The sequence below is a fragment of the Ovis canadensis genome, chromosome 3 (assembly GCF_042477335.2).
Source record: "Ovis canadensis isolate MfBH-ARS-UI-01 breed Bighorn chromosome 3, ARS-UI_OviCan_v2, whole genome shotgun sequence".
NCBI lineage: Eukaryota > Metazoa > Chordata > Mammalia > Artiodactyla > Bovidae > Ovis > Ovis canadensis.
The window spans coordinates 224,165,810-224,189,888 of record NC_091247.1 but is presented as its reverse complement, the minus strand read 5'-3'; the positions used below and the strand labels follow the sequence as shown (position 1 = coordinate 224,189,888).

Genomic DNA, 24,079 nt, shown 5'->3' with positions numbered 1-24,079 from the left:
GAGTAATAAGTACACATTGAGTACGATGATCCAATCTTTTTAAGGCTCAAGTCCAGGCTCACCTCCCCCCAGGAAGCCCTCCCCAGCTCCCCAGCGTGGGTGTGGGACCCTCCGTGTCTCCCACCACTGTGTCTATCACATCATCCTACACTCTTCCCTATAGGCCCATCTCCACCCCACAGACTGGATTCCCGGAAGGCCACGTTCTGTCTATCGTCTTGTATCTGTAAGATCTGAGATGGGATGAGTGTTCAGCTAATGCCTACCAACCTGAGCTAAGAGAAAACTGGATGAGAATTTAGAGGAATTTTTGAGAATATAGTCCGCTTGGTTCACTGAAGTACTGCTTATCTTTGACTTTCTAAGTTTAACGGAGGTTCTGATACACATTAACGATCTCTTCAGCCTGAGGATGGGTCTGCATTTTCTCCTGGGAGCTGGACCTTTCCATACCCCTCTGGTTTTTCACAGTGCAGCCAGGGGTGCTGAGAACCCCAGAACACCAGTGCTGAAGGGACCTTGCTGATTACCCAGTTGCCACTGGTCCTCCATCTTTTTTTCTCTTTTCTGAGGGTCCTTAGAACCCTTCACGGAACCTCTGTGAGCTGAGATGTGGACTCCAAATGTTCAGGTTGCTAATAGAGACAGACTTGCTATATCCACAGTGCCTGGCGTGCAGAAGGTGCTCCATCAAGTCAGCTGCTCCTGTTATTCATCTGGTCATATATCAAGCATCTGAGCCCCTACTGAGTACCCAGCCCAGATGATTCCCTGTCCTCAGAGGATTCACAGACCTTCGACCTCTGTCCCTGCAGCCACTGCACCCTGTACTTTGAAACTGTCTGGAGAGAGCTTACTCTCAATTACAGCTGCTCCCGTCAGGACCCCTTCCGTCACCTGTAGCCACACACAATCCAGGAGATTTGCAAAAGGGCCTCCGGCAGATACAGGGGTCCCCAACTGAGAATCCTTGATCCAGTTTGCTGTCTCTTAAAGATAAGGAAGCTGGTCCCGTGTGACTCAGACCTCCCTCAGGCACTGAGGAGTCCAGGCTGCACACAGGCTCACGTTCCAAAGCGCATCAGAGCCCCTTACCTTTCTGGAATAAGCCACCCTCAGAAAGGGCACAGAGATAGCACAGGGTAAAAGCAGGAAAGTGTGGATACCGCTGGAGTCCCCACACAGAGGCCGCAAGCAGACAGGCTGCAGAAGAGCCAGCAAAGGGAGGCCCATGGGGCCACTTAAGCCGAGCATAGTTTGTCCCCGCCAGCGAGGCTCTGTGTGAGCCAGGGTCAGCCGGGCTGCCTTGTTTGCACGAGGACACAGATCTTCTGCCCCTCACCCCTCGGAATTTCTGCCTTGGGGCATGCCCTGTGCCAGCCAGCCGGCCAGCTCCACCCCACATGGCCCCCTGGCACAAGAGCTAGGAAGGGAGGAACAGGAGTAACACCTCGGGGACAAAGGTCAAAGTGCATGTGTTTATTTTCTAGAACAAAGGCTAAAAGAAGCAAGTTTCTTTCATTTTATTTTAAGAAGGACAAAAATTGTTATTAAAACATCTACATTATTATCAAGATACTAGACCTTATGAATATTTAATATTAAAGTGTGGTATTCTTAAATTTTTAATACACAGACATTTTTAAAGGACCATTAAGTTGATTACTGCCCACCTGAGAAACGCAGCCTCCTTCCCGGCCCCATGCCTAAGGGACCCTCACATCAGGGGTGCCTGTTCCCCCTTTGCCGTATCTGCCATGATGTCTAGATCCTGCCTGCCGGCAGGGGGAACACAGGCCCACTCCAACTCTCTGAGCCTCTCGGTCAGGTTCACAATGGAAATAAACACACTCATCATTCAGAGTACACGCCTGTCTCCCACCCCACCTCCTGCTCCCTGCTTGCCTCTAGCTCGCTTCCAACCCCATGGGGGGATACAGCTCTGGCCAGCCCAGGGTGCCCCCAACATCCCAGGGGCCTCTGCATGGATAACAGGTTGGAGAAGAAGAAAAATCTGGATTCTCACCCTATTCCTTCAGGTGGTAGACAGACACCAAATCCTTTTCTTTCCCTGAGCACACGTGCTCCCTCCCCACTCAGCTGGGGTGGTCTGGAAGCTCTGAGGCAGAGCTGAGCCCAGGCAGGGACCACTTCTGCCCCTGCTGCCCAAATTACCTGCCCCCCGCACCCCGCTTCAGTCCCTCAATCCTTGCAAAAGTCTTGCTGACCCCAAAAAGTCCTCCTCATTATGCCAGGATGGCTGCGTTTTCTGGCCAAATGCTTTATCTTTAGCCCTCATTCTTTATCATTAGAAGTGATTCCTCAGATACCACACACATATATAATATTATATAGAGCGATATATTTAATACCTGTGTATATATGCATCACGGGGGCGACATATATACACACTAAAAACAAGGCTGGTGACGACAGACTGCGACGGCACGGATCAGGGAAAACAAGTGTCATCAGCATTCACGGCCACGGCCCCCACCGCGGGTCTCCCCTCCCCCTCCAGCCGCGCCACCAGCACCCAGACTCCTCAGTGCTGGCCTGCCGGGCAGAGGGGTGGGGAGAAGAAAGATGCATGCCACAATTATCAGGGAGAGGTCGGGCAGCGGCGGCGAGAACGGGGTTCTCTGTGGCCCAGGGTGCCCGTCATCATATCATCGCACACTCGAAATTCTTGTTTGAGGAGAAATAAAGGGTATTCCATTCTCTCTGTCTCACCCCCCAACCCCCACCACTGACTCCAGCCTTGGTCCTTGGCTCCTTCGGGGGACCCCACCTCTTGTGCCAATGGTGTGGGGCGTTCTGGAATGTCTAGGGAACCGGGGGAGGCTGGGTCTGCCCACAGCGTGTGGGATGGAGAGGAGGGGGTGCACGCAGACACATCAGACAGGAGGGACAGGAGAGGGCTTGGCTGGGGGGGCGGGTGGGAGCTGGGGCTCAGCTGGGGTCCCAGGCAGCTGGTAGGGCCGGATCAGGGAGGGGCTGGGATGGACAGTCCTAACTGTATGTCTGGGTTGAGGGGAGAAGGTGGAAGGACTCTGCTGAGTCCCTAAGAAAGAGGGGCTGTGTCCGATCCTGGAGCAGCCCATGGTGCCCACGGTCAAGAATCCCTTCTCCCCACGTCCCATGACTGCCCACCCTCCCAGTCCCTTCCCCCTAGGACCTTGTGCAGAACCTGAGCTCACGAGCGCCCTACCAGCTTCCTCCTCTCGGGAGCAGGCCATAGGAAAGTGATCTTCACTGCTACACTCCTTCCGACCATCCTCAGAGGGAACCGTCCCTCTACAGGGTGTGGACATAACCCACCCCTGGGTGGGGCTGCCTGGGATGCCAGCTGCTGATTCAGAGACTGTCACATCCCTGCTGAGAGCCTGGAGGCTCCAGCTGGTAACTGGCCCTGAGTCTTGTGACCATATGTGCGTCCCAGTTGTGCCATGCCGTATGCTGGGGATGCTGGGCAGATCACTCCCCTCTCCTAGGCCTCAGTTTTCCTATCCGCAAAATGGGGGTTGGGGATGTATTATCTCTGAAGGCTCCGATGATTTACAATCTACAATCAGTGGCCCACAGAGAAGAAGGCCTGGGCAGATGGCCTCAGCAGAGAGCCAGGCTTCCCAGTCAGGCTGCAGAGACCATGAAGTCCAGCAGCTCCCATTCTTCCAACCAGAGGGGAAACTGAGGCCTCAGAGGGTTAAGTGACCTGTGCAGTGTCTCCAGTTCTGTCCTGGGGCTGTTTTTTAAAGCTAGTTGGGGGCCTTCTGCCCTTGTTGTGTCCTGATCTGCCCCCAGGGGCGGGGAGGGTGGGGTGGGAGTGGGGCAGGGAGAAGGACCCTCCTGCTGCAGATTCAAGTGGGGGACCCCAGGCTCCCCAGACCTGAGCATTGGGCCCCCTTGAGGAGCAGACAGAAGTTAAAGCTGTAGGCTGAAGCTGGAGGGGTCAGCCAGACCCCTCCCTCCACAACCAGGAGAGCTGGAGTCGGAGAGGGGAGGCACTGCCCAGGGCTTCGGTAGGATAAGAACCCTGGGACCAAGGGGTATGGGGGCGGGCTGCAGCTCGTGTACCTGGGTATGCACGGGGGCGGTGGTGGGGGTGGGGGCAGAGAGGATGGATGGGGCCCCGGGGTGGGGGGCTGCCCAATGCCCCCCGCCCCCAGCCCTGGCTGGCCCCAGTCCTCCTAACAGCGCCCTGTTCCCACCCCGGCCCCTGATCCTAGGACTTCACTTGTGGCCGAGAGCTGGCCTAGTCCCCGGTGCCAGCGGCAGTGGCAGGGGCCTCCGGGGCGGCACCAGGGGCGTTCCCATCCTCCTGCAGCAGGAAGTTGTATTTGCCAAAGTCGTCGTCCCGCGGGCACAGGAGCATGTCCTTGCGGGCCTTGGCCAGCTTCTGCTTCAGAACCTCACGCCGGTCCAGCCACTCGTTGAGTTCCTCCTGCCCGTGAGCGCAGCGGCACTTGTCCCCATCTGGGCAGGCCTTGCCCTTCTGGAGCCTGTGGGCAGCAGGAGGCTCACTGCCCAAGCCCCGTGCCCTGGCCTCCACAGGCTGCCCGGCCTGGGGCTGCAAGTCCCCATTCCCCCCAACAACAAGCCTCTCCCAAGCAGCGTCAGCCCCAGGACAGTGAGCCTGGCCTAGCCTTCCCCGAGGATCTCACACCGGGAGGAGCGGTCCCTGCCTCCAATGCCCCCGTGGTCCTCACGCCAGGAGCGACTGTTTCTGGACACCCCACCCCCGTCTGCCACCTCCCGGCCAAGCAGAACCAGAGCCAGCCACCCCACAGCCCTCCAGGCCCTGCCACCCTGGCCCCCCGGCCCGGCCCTCCCCGGGGGGCACCTGTCACAGAGCCGGAACTCGCCCATGGGGAAGCGGTAGGCCCAGCCGCTGGCGTCGCTGTCGGACGTGAACACCTTCTCCTTATGCTTCTCAGACTGGATGTGCTGCTGCCATTGCTTCTTGCTGTTGCTATTCTTGCCACAGAGCCAGCAGTGGTACCCCATCTGGGGACATGGCCACCGTGGGTGCCCACTCCCTGCCCCTCTGCCCACACCGCCTCCCCCGGGAGACTGAGGCCCTCCCCTCGGCCCCGCCGGGTCAAGCTGGGACCAGCCTGTGGGTGGGCGTTACCATGATGTCGGCGTAGTCCGTGGGCATCTGGATCTGCTTCTCTCCTTCCCGTGAACCGACAGGCGTCCCTTCCCCTGGCTTCCCAGGGTTGTGTTTCTTCAGCCACATGTCATAGGTCTGCTGCATGTCCAGGACTGGTGGGCAAGAAGGGACGGAGGGCCTGGTGAGCATGGATCCTCCCTCCACTCTGTCCCACGACCCCTGTGGGACCCCAGCTGCAGGGCTGCCTGGTCCACTGGAGACCCAGAGAGGGCATGGCCCGGGGAAGGGCCCTGGCAGCAAAGTGAGGTTCAGCGGGTGCCCTGGGGCCTGCCGGGTGGGGGTCAGCCCCTCCCCGCCCCACCCCGCCCGCCCACTCACTCTTGTTCTCCTTCATGAACGTCCACATGTCTCTCTCCTCTGGGCTGTGTGCGAAGGAGCAGTTCCCCACGTACTGGCACTTACGGCCGTTCTGCGCGTGGATGCAGAGCTACAAGGGGGGCGTGGGGAGAGTCTGCTGAGTCCTGCTGGATGGTGTCACGGCCCCAGCCAGCAGCCAAGCCCTCCTGGGCCCCAAGGCCTCACATCCGAAGCCCCGATGCCACCCTGCACCCCGCCCTGGTGCTCACATCGTATTGCTGTGGGAAGTTGCGAATGGACGGCAGCGGCCGCACCGACACCCACTTCCTCTTGGCTTTGGACATCACCAGGAGGACCCGCCGCTCCTTGGTCCAGCTGCAGGACACAGCGGGCTGTGTGACCTCCACAGAGAGCTCAGCTTTCTCACCCATGGCGCTCGTTCCCCGACCGCCCATGCCCCTGCATGGAGCCTGGCTCACCAGTGCCGTGCCTTGGCGCTGCAGTACTTGAGGTCCTTGTCGGGCTCCACCACCTGCCCGTTCCTCCAGCACTGGCCACACACAAACTTCATCTGCAGGTCAAAGGTGCTGGGCCCATGGGTCCGCGGGGCACCCTGCTGGTGAGAGGGGCTGGTGAAGCCACAGGACCAGGCTGAGGCCCCGGGGTCTGACATACAAGCTGCCTGGAGCCTTGGAGTCAGCAGGTCCATTCCCACTTACTGGTGGGAAGTGAAAGAGGAGAGTGAAAAAGCTGGCTTAAAACATTCAAAAAACTAAGATCATGGCATCCAGTCTCATCACTTCAAGGCAAATAGATGGAGAAAGAATGGAAACAGTGACAGATTTTATTTTTTTGGGCTCCAAAATCACTGCAGATGGTGACTGCAGCCATGAAATTAAAAGACACTTGCTCCTTGGAAGAAAAGCTGCGACCAACCTAGATAGCATATTAAAAAGCAAAAACATTACTTTGCCGACAAAAGTCCAGCTATTGAAAGCTACAGTTTTTCCAGTAGTCATGTACGGTGTGAGAGTTGGACCGTAAGGAAAGCTGAGTGCCGAAGAATTGATGCTTTTGAATTGTGGCGTTGGAGAAGATTCTTGAGAGTCCTTTGGACTGCAAGGAGATCAAACCAATCAATCCTAAAGGAATTCAGTCCTGAATATTCGTTGGAAGGACTGATGCCAAAACTGAAGCTCCAATACTTTGGTCACCTGATGTGAAGAACTAACTCATTGAAAAAGACCTGATGCTGGGAAAGATTGAGGTCAGGAGGAGAAGGGGACAACAGAGGATGAGATGGCTGGATGGCATCAATGACACGATGGACCTGAGTTTGAGCAAACTCCAGGAGTTGGTGATGGACTGGGAGGTCTGGCATGCTGCAGTCCATGGGGTCGCCAAGAGTCAAACATGACTGAGTGACTGGACTGAACTGACCCCCTAACTCTGGGCCCCACAGCCTCTCAGCGTGTGGGCCAGGCCTGGGACAGGGCTCTGGTCTCCTGAAGGACTGCTTGTCACCTTATCTGGCTAGTCCCCAAGGGCCTGCTCTGTGGAGCTGCTGGAGTGTCCCTGGGCATGGCTTGTGACCTCTCAGCTCCCTGCTTTTGCACATGCCTGGAATGCCCCTGTCTATCAGACTTGTTCTGGAAACTTTTGAAATTCAGCTTAAGCACCACCTCCTTCAGGAAGCTTTCCCTGAAGTTCTCCTAGGTGGCAGCTGGCCATCCTATGGGCTTCCATAGTACCTAAACCACCTCACATTGACTGACTGCCTCATCTAGTTATGAGGGCCAGGCCTGGTGGAGAGCAGGGCCTAGAGGGTGGGGCTGGAGAAGCCTGCTAGCCTGTCTGTGGGACAGACTTCTGAGCAGCCCTGGACTCTTTTTTTTTTTAAATTTTTTATTTGTGTCAGGTTTCAGTTGCAGCATGCAGGATCATCAATCTTCATTATGGCCTGCGAGATCTTTTAGCTCAGCATACCCCCTGAATTGGGAGCATGGCGTCTTAGCCACTGGAGCACTAGGGAAGTCCCAGCCTCTCTGAAGCCCCACCAGGTTCCTTTCCATTCTCTGTCTCAGCCTTTCCTTTGCAGGCAGAAGGGCCTGCTCTTCTGCACTCCTGCCTGGGGCAGGGTTGGGGGGCGGGCGAGAGATGGAAGGAATGCCCACCAGCCTTGTCTCCTACCACTTGCAACCCCTCGCCCAGCTGTGCTGGCCACCCTGCTGGCCCTCCTGTCAGCTAGACCTCCCCAAGCTCCCTGGGGCCTCAGATGTGGGGTCACCCCTCCAGGCAGCCCTCTCCTCTTCCTCTCCTGCCATGGGAGGATCCTCTGTCCCTGGCACTGCCTAGACCAGGGCCTCCCCTGAGCAGGAGGGGGCTCTCACTTCGTTGGATGTTTTTTTTTGGCCTTGCCACCCAGCATTTGGGAGCCTAGTTCTCTGATCAGGGATTGAACCCGTGTCTCCTATGTCAGAAGCTCAGAGTCTTAAGTGCTAGATTGCCAGGAAAGTCCCTCCTGGGTGTTGAATGACCCTCTTGCTGGGAGACATGCAGCCTGGCTCAGCCCCAGGTTAACACACATCCCAACAGCAAGGTAAAATCCCACCTTTGTAACCTGGCTAAAGCTACCTGGCAGGCCCCTCTATCCCCACCCTCTAGGCCCTGCTCTCCATCGGGCCTGGCCCTCATAACTAGATAAGTCAGTCAACATGAGGTGGTTCAGATCCCACGGCCTGGCTAAAGCTGGCAGGAGGTTTACATGTCACCAGTGATTTTAAGACGTCCCATTGATTCCTCACAGAAGTGTGAGAGGGCCCATTTCACAGGTGAGATAAGTGGAGTCCAGGGAGTCCCATGGCTTAGCCACTGCTCTAAGGAACAGTCACGCTGGCCTACAGAGTTTCCTTTTCAGAACTGCAGACTCAGCATCTTCTTGCAGCAGACCTGGGGGTTGGGGTCATTCCCACTGGACTGAGCGGAAGCAGAGGCTCAGAGCGGTCACTAACCCTGCTGCGGGTTAGTGGCCTGAGGACAGAGATCTGATGTGAGGCAGGTGCTCCCGCTCCCCTGTATGGTGGCACAGCTGCACCGGGGGCACCAGGCCTGAGCAGCTTCTACCCTGGCATCCTGTCCTTGACCTCAAGCTGCCATCGGCCCCACCCTCTGATGGCAAGCAAGACTCCTCATGCCTGGGCCATAGCCAGGCCTGGCACAGAAGGCCTGTTCCTGAGCCAGGCCCGAGTGGCATCTCGGGGGGGTAGGATGCAGAGAGGTCAGGGGAATGGCGGTGGTGCAGAGTCGGTGTCCTCTCTCTATCAGACGACGTTGCAGGTCCAGCCTGAGTCCTGCACTGCTTCCCAGCCGGGCTCCTGGCCAGGAGCAAAAATAAACCGCATGGCGGGTGGGGAAGAGGACTGAATGGGAGAGGGGTGGAGGACAGGAGCCACTAGTAAGAGGAGAGAAAGAAAAAGGACCAGGAAGGAGCGGGTAGGCCAGGAGGCTGAAGGCCGAGAAGGTCAGCCAACCTGGCCCAGGCATACCCTACTGGCCAGCCTGCCCTGCTCCCTGGCTCCCAGCCATACCCAGGTGGGCCTTAAGAGGGGCCTGAGGCCCATGGTCCTCCCTAGGTGACCAGCGGGTGGTCCGGGCATGGTGAGGGAGTCATCCCCCACGTGACTGTCTCCTGGGCCCTGTGACTACCCCTCTCTCCCTTCTATCAGATAGTTACAATGACCCCTGCCTCTTGGGGAGGGTGTGAGCTTCAGGGGTGATGGGGTCCCTGCGTGGAGCAGGGACTCCTGTGAGCCTCACTCTGGCCCTGGAGATGGCAGGCAGGATTCTGATCGGCAGTTTATGAATGAGGCGCCCTCAGGCTGATGAGGATGGAGCGGCTGGGGCGGGAGCAGAGTGGACTCTAGAGGAGCTGTCAGAGAACCCGAGACCACCTCTGCTGCTCTGCTCGAGTGCCCCGGGCAAGTCTCTAGCAGGTCCTGAGCCTCAGCCTCCCCTCCCAAAAACACCACCACGCCCCAGCTCACGGCAGGGGACCCAGGTGAGGATCCAGAGGGATAGGAAGTGATATGAGCAGTGGGGGGAAAGGTTGAGGGACACCAAGACGTTTACATTGTCTCAGAGGCCCTCCAGGAAGACAAAGGAGGAGAGGTTAACTTCACAACAGAGAAAGCTTTCCAGTGGAGGCACCTTTAATCAAGTTACCAGGGAAGGGACAAATGGAGGTGACATGTCTCCAATCAGACAATCCCAAACAGGTGGGCCTTTTACAAAGCATCTGGTTCTTAAAAAATGTCAATGTCAGGACTTCTTGGTGGTCCAGTGGCTAAAGACCCTGTGCTCCCAATGCAGGGGCCTGGATCCCTGGTCAGGGAACTAGATCCTATAACTAATGCCCCAGGTGCCACAACTAAGTCCCAGCATAGCCAAATAGATAAAGAATAAATATTAAAAAGTCAACGTCATAAAAGACAAAGACTGAGGAACTGCTCTAGATTAAAGGCGATCAAAGACACACACAGACACACAGACAGACAGACAGACAGACAGACAGACACACACACACACACACACACACAAGACAATACAGGAACACAATGTGTTGCTGGGATCTGGGGAGGAGTCACAAAAATTTGAATAACAGTACATCACTGGAGGAGGAAACAGCAAGCCACTCCAGTATTCCTGCCTGGAGAATCCCATGGACAGAGGAGCCTGGCAGACTACAATCCATGGGGTCACAGTCGGACACAACTGAGCGACTAAGCACATGTGTACAGAACAGCGCAATCGGATAATCACCCCAACGTGAATTTGGCGATGTTGGTAACTGTCCTGTGGCTATTATGGAAGAGAGTGTCCTTATTTTTACACTGAAGTATTTTAGGGTAACGGGGCATCATGTTTCCAACTTACTCTCTCATGGATCAGAAAAGTGTGTGTTTCTGTAAATAAATGTATATGTGTGTATGAACACACACACACAGCACAAAGTGAGTGTGGACAGGTGTAAAATGTTAACATCAGGGAATCTAGAAAAAGCTATACACAAATTCTTTGTGCTTTTCTTAAAATTTTCTGTTAGATAAATGATGACTAGGTAAAGAGATGGGGGCTTCCCTGGTGGCTCAGATGGTAAAGAATCTGCCTGCAATGCAGGAGACCCGGATTTGATCCCTTGGTCAGGAAGATCCCCTGGAGAAGAGAAGGGCAACCCACTCCAGTATTCTTGCCTGGAGAATTCCATGGAGAGAGGAGCCTGGCGGGCTACAGTCCATGAGATTACAAACAGTCGGACTCTCCATTACACAGAGATAAACCAAAGGGATGGGGAAAGGGGGATGCCCCTCGTGGGGGCTGACCCCACCCCCTATGCCAGCCCAGGGTCTTACCAAGCTGCTGCTGGCCTTCCCTGTGTGAGCCTCCATCTGCTGCCAGTATTTCTTGGATTCCTGGACGATGTCTTCGTGGGTCATGCCTGGGAAGGGAAGGGGGGAAAGACATGGCGTCCCTGGAGCTCAGTGAGGAGAAAGGTGGGGGGTCCAAGAGGTGTTGGTGCCACCCCAGGCCCAGGGAGGAGCCCCACTTCCCAGTTAGGCCGGGGAAAGACAAGGGGAGCAGGGACACCCTGCACGCTCTTTAGGCCCGTTGGTTCATCTGCCGCTGGAGACAGAGGCCTGATTCCAGGCCCCACAGAGAATAAGATGCAGGAGTAAGACGCGGGCTCTGCAGGATGACAGGGGCCTCCCCGTACCCACGCCAGTGTCTCTGTCCCTCCCCTGTCCCCTGCCTCCCTCAGAAGGGACCTCAAGTCTGACCCCTTCTCAGTGGCCTCCAGCCCGCAGGTTCTTAGAGCTTCATGTCTGGCCCAGCCCGGCTGCCCCGCTCACCAAGGGGCCAGGACTTCGCTGCCAGTTGGCAAAGGGCAGACACCCAAGCCTGGTGGCCCAGACCCTTCCAATCTGACTGTGGACACTGAGCGCACCTCCGAGGGGCAGCTCACAACCTCTTCCACGAGGCTGCCCTCCTCCCAACCCCGCTCTGGTCTTCTAGTTCCTTCTGCAGACCCACTTCATTTGCAGTCTGGCCCTGTGGATACCGCTCCCCCACGGCGGCTCGCCAGTAGGGGCTTACTTGGCCAGGCATCTGCTTGGCACCCACCTTCTTGCTGATGGATGCATCTCCAGCCCAGAGCTCTTCTGGGACCTTTCAGACCCCCACATCTGGCTTGCCTGCTCGACCTTTCCACCTGAAGTCCAACAGGCAGCTCAGACTGCCCCACATCCCACACAAGCCTAGATGTGATTCCCTGACCTGCTCCTCCCCGTCTTAGCACAGAGTCCCCACTGGGGTCAACCTGATGCCCTTTCTTTGTCTCATACATCATGTCTGGTTCATCAGTTTCCACTGGCTCCACCATCAAAACACCCAGAATCTGATCACTTCTACAACCTCCACCGCTGCCACCCGGGCCTCAGCCACACCCCCGGGCCCCCCTCCATCTGCCCTTGGCCCCTCTGTTCACCCAGTAGCTAGAGCAAATTCTTAAAAACACTGATCAGGTCATACAACTCTACCTGCTCAACCCCCGACCCCCGAGCCCTGCACACTGTATTTAGAACAATCTCAGCTGGTGCTAGTGGTAAAGAACCCGTCTGCCAGTGCAGGAGACATAAGAGACCAGTGTTTAATCCCTGTCGGGAAAGATCCGCAGGAGGAAGGCATGACAACCACTCCAATATTCATGCCTGGGAGAATCCCACGGACAGAGGAGCCTGGAGGGCTACAGTCCACGGCTACAGAAATGACTGGAGCGACTTAGCACGCACACATGCATGCGACTATTTCTATTTCTGTATATGATCTCGAGACTTTTTCACCTCTTAGGCCTCATCTCTGGCACTGCCCTCCCCCCAGCACGAAGCTGCTCTGCCCTCACAGACGTCCTTCCTTCTGTATCAACCTTGCTCCTACTTCAGGCCTGCCAGCCTTGCTGTTCCTCTGCCTGGAACGCTCTCTCTGCCCTTCCTTGCTCAAATGCCACCTCCCAGACTTCCTAATCCCAAATGCCCCATCCCAAGTCCCTCTCCGTCCTCCTGCTCTGCTTTCCTTTCCTCATGTTACTGATGTACATCTGAAATTCTATCACCCTATTCCATCAACTCTCAGAAGACAAGGCTTGTTAGATGCACTGTTATTTTATGATCCACACACACAACAAACATGCCGCTAAGTGAACGATGACAGGCAGCAGGGGACAGTGTGCCTCCTGGAGCAGAAGGATGGAGGGTCCCTCACCTCCCCGTCTGACTGACTGCCTTGCTCTCGTGTACATCCCAGGGCCCCGAGGCCAGGGGCCTCCACATGCTCACCCAGGACCCTGACGGAGTCGGTGCTCAAGGAATCCCGTCAGGTGAGCCCGCAAACAAGTGAATGGCCCTTAACCTCCTCATTGCTGAGGCGGAGCTGGCATCACCGCCTCACAGAGGAGCAGTGGGGCTCGGTGAGGGGCCGCTGGTGACCAGAACACCCAGGTGGCCCGTGGAGCCCTGCCTCCTGGCTCCTCTTGGCAGTGCCCACACAGGGGTAAACCCAGGGTCTTCTGGGCCTGGGAGCCCCGGACTCTCCTTTGAGTCCTAGGATGTCCAGGAAGTCCTGGCTTCTCTACAGCCCCCATCACAACATCACTGCCCTCCTCTGAACCCCACAGTCCTCTCACCCTCACCTAAGCCCCACCTAAGCCCCACCTAAATCCTCACCTGAGCCCCCACCTAAATCCCCACCTGAACCCTCACCTAAATCCTCACCTGAGCCCCCACCTAAATCCCCACCTGAGCCCTCACCTAAATCCTCACCTGAGTCCCCACCTAAATCCTCACCTGAGCCCTCACCCAAATCCTCACCTGAGTCCTCACCTGAGCCCCCACCTAAATCCCCACCTGAGCCCTCACCTGAGCCCCCACCTAAATCCCCACCTGAGCCCTCACCTAAATCCTCACCTGAGTCCTCACCTGAGCCCCAACCTGAGCCCTTACCTGAGCCCTCACCTAAATCCTCATCTGAGCCCCCACCTGAGCCCTCACCTCAATCTTCACCTGAGCCCCCACCTGAATCCTCACCTGAGCCCCAACCTGAGCCCTCACCTGAGTATTGCTGCAGGAGCCAGACCTTGAGCTCGATGAAGCTGTGGGCAAAGTGGCAGCTGTCCTCGCGCAGGCAGCCGTATCGCACCTCGTGGCGGCACACGTCGAACTGGAAGTGCTCCTGGAACTGGCGAACCTTGGAGTACTTGAGGGAGGTGGAGCGGACGATGTGCACCAGGCACCTGGCGGGCGGGGGTGGGCATGATGCAGTCTGCAGCCCCCCATCCCTGGCCGAGGCCCCTTCCCTGGTATCTGTGCCAGACACTTGATGAGGGTCTCCTACCCGGCTGCCTCCCCCTATTCACCACTGGCACAGGAGGGAAGGGGCGGGGGTCCTATGCTCAGGCAGGTCTGCTGCAAACCCCAGCAGTGTGCCCCTCTCCCAGCCTCACCCTGGAATCGGCTTAGGAAGGAGCTGCACCAGACCCCCAGAAAGGGCATCTCCCTTGGATTCCCCAGCTTGATGCCCCAGAGTTGGTCTTGTACCCGGAGGGATGACGCCTGAGCATCTCCTCTAGACTAGGAATTTTAACTACCTTCCCAGTAACCCTGGGAGATGGGGATTAACATCCACTTTATAGAAGAGGAAACCAAGGGTCACAGAGGTCAGAGGATATAAAACAGACCAGTGTCTGAGCTGGGGTTTGGACCCAACTCTGATTTCATCAACACAGGCTGGGGCACAGCCAAGAGGAATCAGAGGGAGCATAGGTGGGTGCTGGACCCCACCAGCCTCTCACACTCACTGTCTGATGCCTGTGTCAGGACAGTGGAGGGCGCTGGATGGGAGTCAGGGATGTGGCCCTCACCAGCTGTGTGAGTAAAGTAAGTGGCTTCTGAGACTCAGCTTTGTTAACTATGTATCAGAGACACTCACTCCTCCACATAGGAGGACTTTAATGACTGCAGAGATCATTAAAATATGCAAGAAAATGCTTGGACTATAGTAGATGCTCAGCACATGTGGTTCTGTCCTTTCCAGGGGGATGCTGGATCTGAGTCTCAAATCCTGCCCCTTGCCTTGCCACCTTAGGCCCACCCTATGGCCACAGCTGCTCCCTAGGCATCTAAGCTGCCCCGGGGGCCTCTTCACCTGCCCACTCTCTGATCCAGGCCATGGGTCTGGCTGTGGGCCTCACTCACTTGTTGTTGTAGAAGCTGTGCTTGGCAGCCAGGTTGGAGCAGACAGACGGAGAGTCCTTGGTGCCTTTGCTGATGATCCGGGGTTTACTGTCAAAGCAGATCTGCCCGGGGAGGGGGTGGGCTGGGACCCAGCATGGCCACCCCAGAGGGACAGACTGGGTCCCTGCAAGCCTGCCCTGTGTCGGGGGGTGAGGAAGGGAACCCCAGGGTCTGTGGCCTCCACCTCTCTGATCCCACCACTCCAAATGCCTGGGGCAGGGGTTACTCCTTATCTCTGAGCCTTCCTTTCCTCAGCTGTAACCCAGGGAAAAACCACACCTGCTCTGTCCCACAGATTCACTGTGAAACCGAAGAAGGATCTAACAGAACTGCAGGTGCTTTGTGAAGTCTACGCAACCTCTAGGCTGCAGACTGTGGTCCCTTGAAGGGAGCGGGAGGCCCACCTGCTCTAAGAGTCAGAGGAAAGGCTTGGTTGTGTGAAGGATGGAGGCTGGCCGAGCAGCACCAAACCCTGCTGGCAACCCAGACCCAGCACCCCTCACTTCCCATAGATGGAGCCTGTCCCTGCCCGTATCACGTGATGCCTGGTGGGGAGGCAGGGGCCAGCAGGGTCTCCTGTGACAGCTCTGGGGAGGAAATGAACAGCTTGGTGGGGCTGCTGGCATCACCCTTGAGACTCAGAGGGTCCAAGACGCAGAAACATGGGGAGGGCACCCTGGGGAGAGGGCCTGGCCTGGACATGGGCAGGGAAGTGGGCTGGAAGGCGCCATGGGCATTGAAGCCAGCATAGCTGAATGAGGAAGTGCAGGGGGCTTAGCATGAGTTCCTAGGGCACCTGAGTCTGGCCTCTGGTAGCCAGAAGTCAAGAGCCAGGTGTGGTTCCTTCTCTTTGTGGCCTCAGTTTCCACCTTCGCAAAATGAGGAGACTGGATAGGGTCTGGGTTCTAGTGCCATAGGGTCCTATGGGCCTAACTTTCTGATAGTCCCAGGAACATATTCATTGTAAGGGCAGGCCTCCAAAACCCTCGGGTCCCCAGGCTCATCGCCCACCGTGGAGCCCACCCCGGTCTGTGCATGGACTGGGGAGGGGCTGGTACCTCACAGAGGAAAGTGAAGATGCCCTGGTGCTCCTTGAGGAGCTTGGCGATGGTGAGGCTGCCGCGCTTGACGCCCCCCAGCGGGTCGAAGAGCAGGTCGCGGTTAAGGGTGCCCTTCCGCTCCTCCGTCCACACGTCAATCTCCTCCTGATGGTAGGCGAAGGTGCAGTTATCCCCGTACTTACAGTCCTGCTTGTTAATCATGTCTGCAAAGAGGCAACAGGACACACGTTCCGCCAGGCGGACGGCACCGCAGCACCCTCGCGGCCACTACCGCGGCCGGCCGGACAGGCAGCCACCCAGTGGGGCTTGGGGGATTATTCCCCCCACTCCTTCCCTGCACAGAGCTGCTGTGTATGGACCAGGCAAGATGGCAGGCACAAATGGGCTTTGTAGACATATAGAAAGTGAAAGTGTTAATCGCTCAGTTGTGTCCTACTCTTTGTAACCCCATGGACTGTAGCCCACCAGGCTCCTCTGTCCTTGTAATTCTCCAGGCAAGAACACTGGAGTGGGTTACCATGCCCTTCCTCCAAGGGATCTTCCCACCCCAGGGATCGGGGTCTCTCAAATTGTGGGCAGATTCTTTACCGTCTGAGCCACCAGGGAAGCCCAGACATATATAAGCCTCTAAATAAACATGGGAGGTTTTACTATTATTACCATTAGTCACTAGGAAAATAGCACTGGTGACGGAAAGCATGGGCCTTGGGGTCTGGCAGACGTGGGCTGGGGATTCCCTGTTATTCCTGAGCCTCAGCTGTCCGTGAAACGAGAACATGGTTGTTATAGGAATTAAGTGAAATAATATATAAAATAAAAAGTAATGATAGTAAATAAAATAATAATAAAACTCTTGGACGCCAGGGAGCTGGGAAGGCAGCAGGTTTATAACCTGGAGACCAGCCATTTCCTGGCAGTGGGAACTTCTTTTCTTTCTTCATCCCCCTCCCTCACACTCTAAGTCACCCCTGGCCCTTGGCCAGGCTTGCTGGCACACAGGGATGAGCAGGCCGGTGGCCAAGAGACCCCACAGTCAGTGGGCTCTGCACTGTGACCAACTCTGCATTTATCGGGGAGCCCTGGGGGGGCTCCCAAGATCGGGGCACTGCTTGAAGGAGGAGCAGAGGAAGACCAGGTCCCCAGGGCACAACGTGTGCAAGAGTCAGGGCTCAGGGTATGTGGCAACTGCTCAGGGCCGATGGGGGACTCGTAGGCCTTGTGGAATCGGGACTTCATCCACACTGGCTGGGGCGTGACCAGAGGAGACCTTCAAGCTCAGAAATGACGAGCCCTTAAGATCCAGCTGAGGGACGTCCCTGGTGGCCCAGTGGTTAAGAATCCACCTTCCAATGCAGGAGGCACAGGTTCAATCCCTGGTCAGAGAACTTAAGATCCCACACGTGGTGGAGCAACTGAACCATGTGCTACAACTTGAGAGGAAAGCCCACATGCTGCAAAGGAAGATCCCGCAACCGAGACCCGACACAGCCAAAGCTAAGCAAGCAAATATTTAAAAAATGAAGCTAGCTCTTAAGAGAGCCAGCCGGGAAGACAACGAGCTGATTCAGAAAGCCTGGGTGGGCTACTGCCACGGGCTGGGTTGGGAGACAAAGGCGGAGCCTGGGGCGGGCTCCCAAAGCCTCAGTTTCCTCACTCAGAGTTGTCATGAGGACGTGTGACAGTGGGAACAAAAGGGTGACACTCTAAAGCTCTGAACACTATCAAGACTGTTCAGGTCTTGCACCCAGACGGCACCCAGACGCTTGGCTGGGAAGAAGAAAGCAAATGAGGTACCTGCCGAATATCCACGACCTGTCAACCCGACAGGAGCCAGGAGGGAGGATGATGACAACACATGAATTTTTAAAAGCTAGTGTCTGTCAAGCCTTTACTACGGTCCAGTCTCCAGTGCTTTACACAGATTCTCTCCGCATCCTTCCCATACAGCCCTCTGGGGCCCAGCAGCGTATCAGAACTGTCTGACCCTCCCACCCAGGAGCTGCTGAGGCCCCAGCTCGAGTGTAACACCCGGAGGCTCTCGTCGGTCTGCAGAGCTGGTCAGGGCCAGAGCTGCTTGTTCCTACATGGACTCCATCCTCTCCAGACCACCCCTGTCTGCCTGTCTGCCTGCGGTGAGGTGCAGAGCCCTGGCCGGCTGTGGGCCGCTGGGCCCTTGGCCGTGCCGCCTGCCCCTGCGGCGGCCCACCCACCTTTGCACAGGTAGTAGGAGCCCACGAAGCTGGTCTTGGTGGGCCGGGGCCGGATCCGCTTCCACGTCTGGTCCTCGGCGCTCCGGAGCCGGCCGAGCAGCGTGTCCCTCTTGCATTTGTGCTCGAGGCCCTCGCGGTAGGTGTAGTCGCCCGCCCGGGGGCCTGTGGGGGAAGGGAGGTCTGGGACTATGGTTCCCGAGGCAGTACTGAAGGGGGACGGGGACTGGCCACGCCCCTGCCACCTAGAAACCCACCTCCTTCCTCTGGGCCTCCCGCCAGTTCCTTGCCTGTGCTCCCTGCGGACAGGGTGTCGGGGCTGGCCGGAGATTCCTTCCGAGGAGCCCCTTCTCAGCACCCACCCCCTTTCCACCACCGCCCTGACTCTGCAGTCAGAAAGCCTGACCATGTCAGCGTCTCCTTGGAACAAATGGTGAAGACAGCCTGGCAGAGAGCAGGCTCCATCTCCTCCTTTTCCTGCCCAGGGAGGTGCGGCCGGCTTTCCTTAACCTCCCTTCCATGCTCCTTTTCTTCTTTCCATTGGTCCTCCCCAGTCTTCTGACCAAGGGACTCTTCTCCTCCAACAATGGAGTGGGGTGAGTCTCCCCAAAGAGACCAGGAGGACCAAGGTCCCTCACGGGGACCCACGCGACGTGACTGGCCAGCACCTGGTGGGCAAAAGCTCTGCTTCCCTAGCAGGGGGCTGCGGATCAGGGAGTAGATGCACTCCGTACAAGGAAAAAGACCTCCTCGTGGGCACAGACACCCAGCTAGATGGCGTTCTGCCCCCTGGCCCTGCAGGGCCATGGGCTTCGTAGGACAACTCTGGCAGGTGCGACATGCATGTGACGGGGAGGGGTTGGATGACAGCAATAGATGACCTCTGAGGTCCTGTCAACTCCAGCCCCTCTGAGATGGAGAATTCCAGACTGGGAAGATTTGTAACCCTGAGATACCCAGAGAATATTATTCTGAAACATCAGGACTGTGGAATTCTGGCAGATGAAATGATGTGAGTCTAGATATCTGAAATTCTAGGTGTGTTGAAAATTGTTTACCAACACCGGGCACCTAGCCAGAATTGCTCCTACAGTCTCCTTTGGGTTTGGGGACAGGGAGCCCAGGAAATAACCTTTCTCAGACTCCTCTGTCCGCTGGACTCTAGGCAAGGTTTGAATTCACCCAGTGAGAGGTGGATGGAGAGGTGACTGTGGACAGAGATGCAGGCTGCACTTTCTCAGCAGATATGTTTGTGGCAGCTAGCTACACCCTGCCTTCCACAGCCAGGAACCAGCCTCTGGGCTGTGGGATAGCCGTGATACTGGCCAGCAGCCCCCTGAGCTCTGTGTGAGCAGCGTACCCCACTTCTGGGCCTCAGCTTGTGGAGAAGTAGCCTACAGGCCCGATGGTGTCTCCTGGCTTCCACTCCTCCAGCCTTTCTGGCAGTTTTGAAAGTCCCTGCCCCCGCTCCCCCACCCCCCGACATCCCCAGCTGCTCTAAACAGGCAGCAGGGCTTCTGTCTTCCCAGACTTATCTCTGATGGGTGCACTGGGCTTCTGTCATTCTGGGATGCTATGCTCCTGAGACCCCTGCCATCTCTGGGCAGAGGGGTGGAGCACGGAGGTGTGGCCTTACCTGTTTTGGGGTAGCAGAGCTGACAGGCCTGCTTAAACTCGTGGGTGGCAGCCAAGGGGTTCTTGATGAGCAAGGCGGTGTTGGGCATGGAAGGCTCTGGCTGTAACAGGAGGAGGCTGGCTTTAGGTGCTGGACAGTGGCTGGAGCCACCAGGGCCAGCCTGGGCACCAGAAGTGTGACACTCCCCCACAATCCCAACCAAGAGCCGAACCGCAGCCCGGACCCTCCTTCTTCCCCCAGCCTCCCAGACAGGGAGGTTCTTGTAACATGATCCAAGAATCCAACAGGGCTACTTCAGCCTAGTCGAGGTGCCTGAGAACCGTTCCTTGAGTCAAAGTCTAATGTAAAAGGAGTGAGACAGGAGTGGCCCTGACTGGGGCCTAAGCACAGCCCGCCCCCACCCCCCAACCCATCCTCTCTCCCAAGCCCCCACGGCCTCATTAGATGGGAAGGAGGCAAAACTCAGAGAGGTTTGGTGGCTTTCCCAGGGCCACACAGCTACTGTCTTGGCTGAGGCCAGAGTCTAGGTCACTTGAGTCCTGGACAGATGCTCTCCTCAACTCAAACCTGGCTGAATCCTGAGATCAGGGATGTTAATGACCCTGGAGAGATCACTCAGCCCTCTGAGCCTCAGTGTCCTCTCTGGTCAGAAAAGCGAGGGCCAAGCCCTCTGCTTGCTCCAGCATGCCACCAGGCCAGGAAGGGTCTGGAAGGGCCGGGAAGAGACTGTCTCTGGCCCGCCTGCTCTTGAGGGATGCTGGACCTCATCCCAAGCTGAGGGCTCACCCCCACTCTGGAGCCCACAGCGCCTTGCCTCCACCCCCTGGAGAGCACGAGGTACCTGGGCATCCATCCTCGCCAAGTCACTCACCGAGGGGGCTGGTTTCTGAGTACCGCTCGGGGGACGATGGTCCTGTGAGTTGGCGTCCTCTGGGCGAGAAGACAGAGGGGTCACCTGCCCTGAAGGGTGTAAGGGGCCCTCAGTGTTTCTGTATTTCTCTTCTGTATTTCCAACTTGGAGAAGCCATCCAGGCCACACATGCTCTCCTATGTGGGCCCGGGGACAGAGAAGCCTCCCAGCTCGGGCTCGTCCACCCCACGCTTACATCTTCTATGCCCTGACAGCCCCTGGTAGAAAGCCTGAGGTCCTCAGCTTGGCTCCCGGTCCTCCGAGACCAGCCTCAGGCCTTCAAGGCCCCCCAGCCCACCCACCCTGTGGGGAATGCCTCTGCTCATCCACCAGACCCTCGAACACCAGGCCTGTGTAGCATCGCTCCGTCGGCTGGCAGGCGATCCTGCTAGCTGTCACCTCCTCCAGGAAGTCTCCGTGAAGCCCATCTGTGCCCCCTGGGAATTCCCATCAACAGCGAGCACTCTAGGCTAGGTCTGTCGGAAAACTGGTCCCACAGAGGCCCAGGAAGGTCTGCTTCCTTGCAGGGTCCCAGGTCAGAGTGGTGCTGGAGGAGCCCATGGCCTTGCATCCTGCCCCCAGCCCCAGGATCATCCTCCCACCTAGGTCTGGCGATCCCAGGGTCCTGGGAGGCTGGGCAGAGAGCACCAGACTATATCCCAGCCCTGCTCTTGATCTTAAGCAAGTCACCCAGTCCCTGAGGTCTCGGCCCACGCTGTGGTGGGCATCACAGGAGACGCAAAGCCCGGGGCCCCAGACCAGGAAAGAGTTGTCATCCCAGCTGCACTCTCCAGAGACTAGAGACAGATGGCATTTTGCCAACTTTCAGGTGGTGGCAGAAGGCCTCACCCAGGAAGGAGCTGGGCTTGTCCAGGGAACCACGGGATGACCCGAAGCTGTCGAGGGCGTCCAGTCGGGTCTCCGAATATGGCAGCAGGTCCAGGGAGTCTAGCCCTGAGCCCGGGGGCTCCAGGGCATCGAGCACGGAGGCCGCCAGCTTCTTGGCGGGGTCCACGACGAGCCCGAAGGAGGCAGGGGGCAGCGGGCTGGACACGGGGATGGAGCCCCCCACCACAGGGGGCAGCAGCGGGGTCCCACCGGGGAACACGGGGATCAGCTGGGGCAGCTCGCTGGGCACACCGCCGCCAGGCAGGCCACCCTGCACCAGGGACTGCGAGATGGGAACAGAGGGAGGGGTTGGAGGAGAACACCAGTGAGATGTGAGTGCCCGGGCCTGTTCTGCAGGGTGGACCTTCAGTCCCTCCTGGATGCATGTTCTGTGCTTTTCGTGTTTCGTCCAGCGCGAGCCGCCTTCCCCTAGGCCTCAGTCTTCCCACTGCGACACGAATGCGGGGCCTTCCCTCCACCTCACCTGGGATATGAGGCTGTGATGGGGTCCCAGCGGGGAGGGGGGAGAGGGGTTCCGGGAACAGGAAGGGACAGCCCCACTCACCAGTGAGTCCAGGAGGGTATCCAGCTCCGGACCGAAGACGTCCCCGTCGGAGAAGTCGTCCAGGCTCTCAGTGCCAGGGAGGGCCCTGCTGCTGCTGTCCAGGGGGGCCAGCAGGTCCAGAACGTGAGGGAAGAGGGGCATCGTGGGGGTGGAGGGGAGGGGGGCTGGGGAGCCTCGCAGGTCCACGTAGCAGTCTGTGGATGGGGGTGGGCTCAGTAGCTGCAGGGGGTCCCATCTGGTGGGAATGGGGGAGCTGGCCTGGGGCCCTGGGCTCCTCAGCCACCGCCTGCCCTCCTCCCCTGCCTCCCCGGAGCCTGGAGCCCTGCCTTCCCTGTGGCCTGACCCCACGGGGAGGCTCAGCTGGTGGAGGGGCCTTCAGTCCTGCAGCATCTCCCAGATGGGCCAGGTCAGTGCCCATCTCTGGGGTACGCAATGCCCCCTCTCAAGGACACTTTGTAACTGTGACCCCTCCTGGAAGCCAGTGAGGAAGATAAAAGGAGAGGGGGACTTCAAGAGAGGTGGACCCCCAGCTGGGTCCCATGGAGGTGGCCCCGTACCTCCCAGGCTGGAGACTCGCCCTGCAGGGGAGTCTGTTTTCCTGCACCCACTCTTTTCTTTCATGCTTCAGGCAGTCCCCAGGGCAGAGAGCCCCCAGGAGCCCTGTCTGCAGGGCCAGGGATCTGCAGGGGCTTGACCCAGCTGACCCCCTGGGGTCGTGGTGGGGGAGGGGCTGAGTTCTCCTCAGGGCGCATCTCCACCCCGTCATCTGGAGTCAGGGACACTACCTGTTTCAATGTCATCTATGGACCCCAATCCATTGGAAGTTCCCTGTAAAGAAGGGGGACAGGGCGGGTCAGACAGACAGACACGGCTGGGAGGGCCCCCTCCCTGAGTGACCCGCTGTGTTAACCACCAGGCCGGCTGGGCAGGGGCCTTGTGTCTGCCTCTCACTAGAGTGTCCTTGGAGGGAGGCGATGCAACCTCTGAGCTGGTTCCTTGCCTATCACCAGGGGGTGTTTTACTGAGCCCTACAGGTACATGCCAGGCGTGGACAGGTCACAGCTCAAAGCCTAAAACACCAGTCTCCTGATTGACCAGTGTCCCCTCACCCAGTTATAGCCCCAGGCCCAACCGGCCCAGGTGGGACTCCCCTGCCACCTCCCACTGGAGGAAAAGCTGAGCCCAAGCCTGCCCTGTGGGCCTGGCCAAGTCCCCCATCCTCTCTGGGCCCCCTTCCTCATCTGTAAAATGAAGACAGCACAGTCACCCTCCTCCCCAGGCTGCTAAAAGGATGAGATCACTTGACATTTGTACAGAGCTTAGAACAGTGCCTGACACACAGGGAGTTCTATGTGTGTCAGTCGAATGTGAAACATCAACTTTTAAATCCAGGCCACCAGGAGGTTGGCCTGGGGAAGCTGGCGTTCTCGTCCACCGGCCTCCACGCCTGGCCCAAGCAGACTCGCCTGGCTTGTGTCCAGCACTGGGCTGTGGCCTGCATTTCCCCACCTGCCTCCAGGCCCTCAAGTGAGCAGCTCCCTCCTCTGCACCTGCCCGCAGCCTGGCTGCTCAGTGAAGTCCAAGGTGAGCAGGAGGCCAAGGCTGCCTCAGGCTCTTTCTGGTCCTGGATCTCACAGCCCTCCTTGCATCTGGCTCCCCACGCTGCCAAGAGTGCCCCGGGGCCTCGCTGTCTCCAGACCACAGGGAGCGTCCTGTGGGCTCGCAGGGAATGACTGCCTGGCTGGCACCTCCACGCTGGAGAATCTGGTGGGGAGCCCAGCAGCCAGGCTCACATGCAGCATCTGAGTGAGACCTCTGGAAGGTCAGGGGATCCGGCTGGGCCCCTCCCGTCCTTCCGTCCCACGTGTGTCCGCAGGCCACTCTGTGTAGGGGGTGGAATGTGGGTGTGGGAGTGTGTGGTGGATGTGGGGGTGTGTGTGCACGTGTGCACGTGTGTACGCACACATGGCACCATGCTAGCACAGGGAGGCAGGGTCT

General features: G+C 57.8%; 1 protein-coding gene across 10 annotated transcripts in view; it reads right to left on the bottom strand.

Annotated features, from left to right (window-relative positions):
* Positions 1-1,464: 1,464 nt before the first annotated feature.
* The window catches only part of ZC3H7B (zinc finger CCCH-type containing 7B), a 55,490-nt gene continuing 32,875 nt past the window's right edge, over positions 1,465-24,079 (bottom strand). For 3 of the 10 annotated variants that reach the window (XM_069581660.1, XM_069581659.1, XM_069581661.1), the window contains exons 8-23: positions 22,867-22,909; positions 22,082-22,275; positions 21,478-21,799; positions 20,590-20,678; positions 19,719-19,818; positions 18,086-18,265; positions 15,873-16,078; positions 14,776-14,876; positions 13,633-13,814; positions 10,882-10,967; positions 5,953-6,089; positions 5,743-5,848; positions 5,495-5,603; positions 5,135-5,268; positions 4,844-5,007; positions 1,465-4,502 (exon numbers count right to left, since the gene is read on the bottom strand). In XM_069581660.1, coding sequence (XP_069437761.1) covers positions 4,256-4,502; positions 4,844-5,007; positions 5,135-5,268; positions 5,495-5,603; positions 5,743-5,848; positions 5,953-6,089; positions 10,882-10,967; positions 13,633-13,814; positions 14,776-14,876; positions 15,873-16,078; positions 18,086-18,265; positions 19,719-19,818; positions 20,590-20,678; positions 21,478-21,799; positions 22,082-22,275; positions 22,867-22,909 — 2,400 coding nt within the window. In that variant the 3' untranslated portion in view covers positions 1,465-4,255. The remainder of the gene's footprint in view (positions 4,503-4,843; positions 5,008-5,134; positions 5,269-5,494; positions 5,604-5,742; positions 5,849-5,952; positions 6,090-10,881; positions 10,968-13,632; positions 13,815-14,775; positions 14,877-15,872; positions 16,079-18,085; positions 18,266-19,718; positions 19,819-20,589; positions 20,679-21,477; positions 21,800-22,081; positions 22,276-22,866; positions 22,910-24,079) is intronic. The other 7 variants (XM_069581664.1, XM_069581663.1, XM_069581662.1 and 4 more) reach the window with 6 other exon arrangements.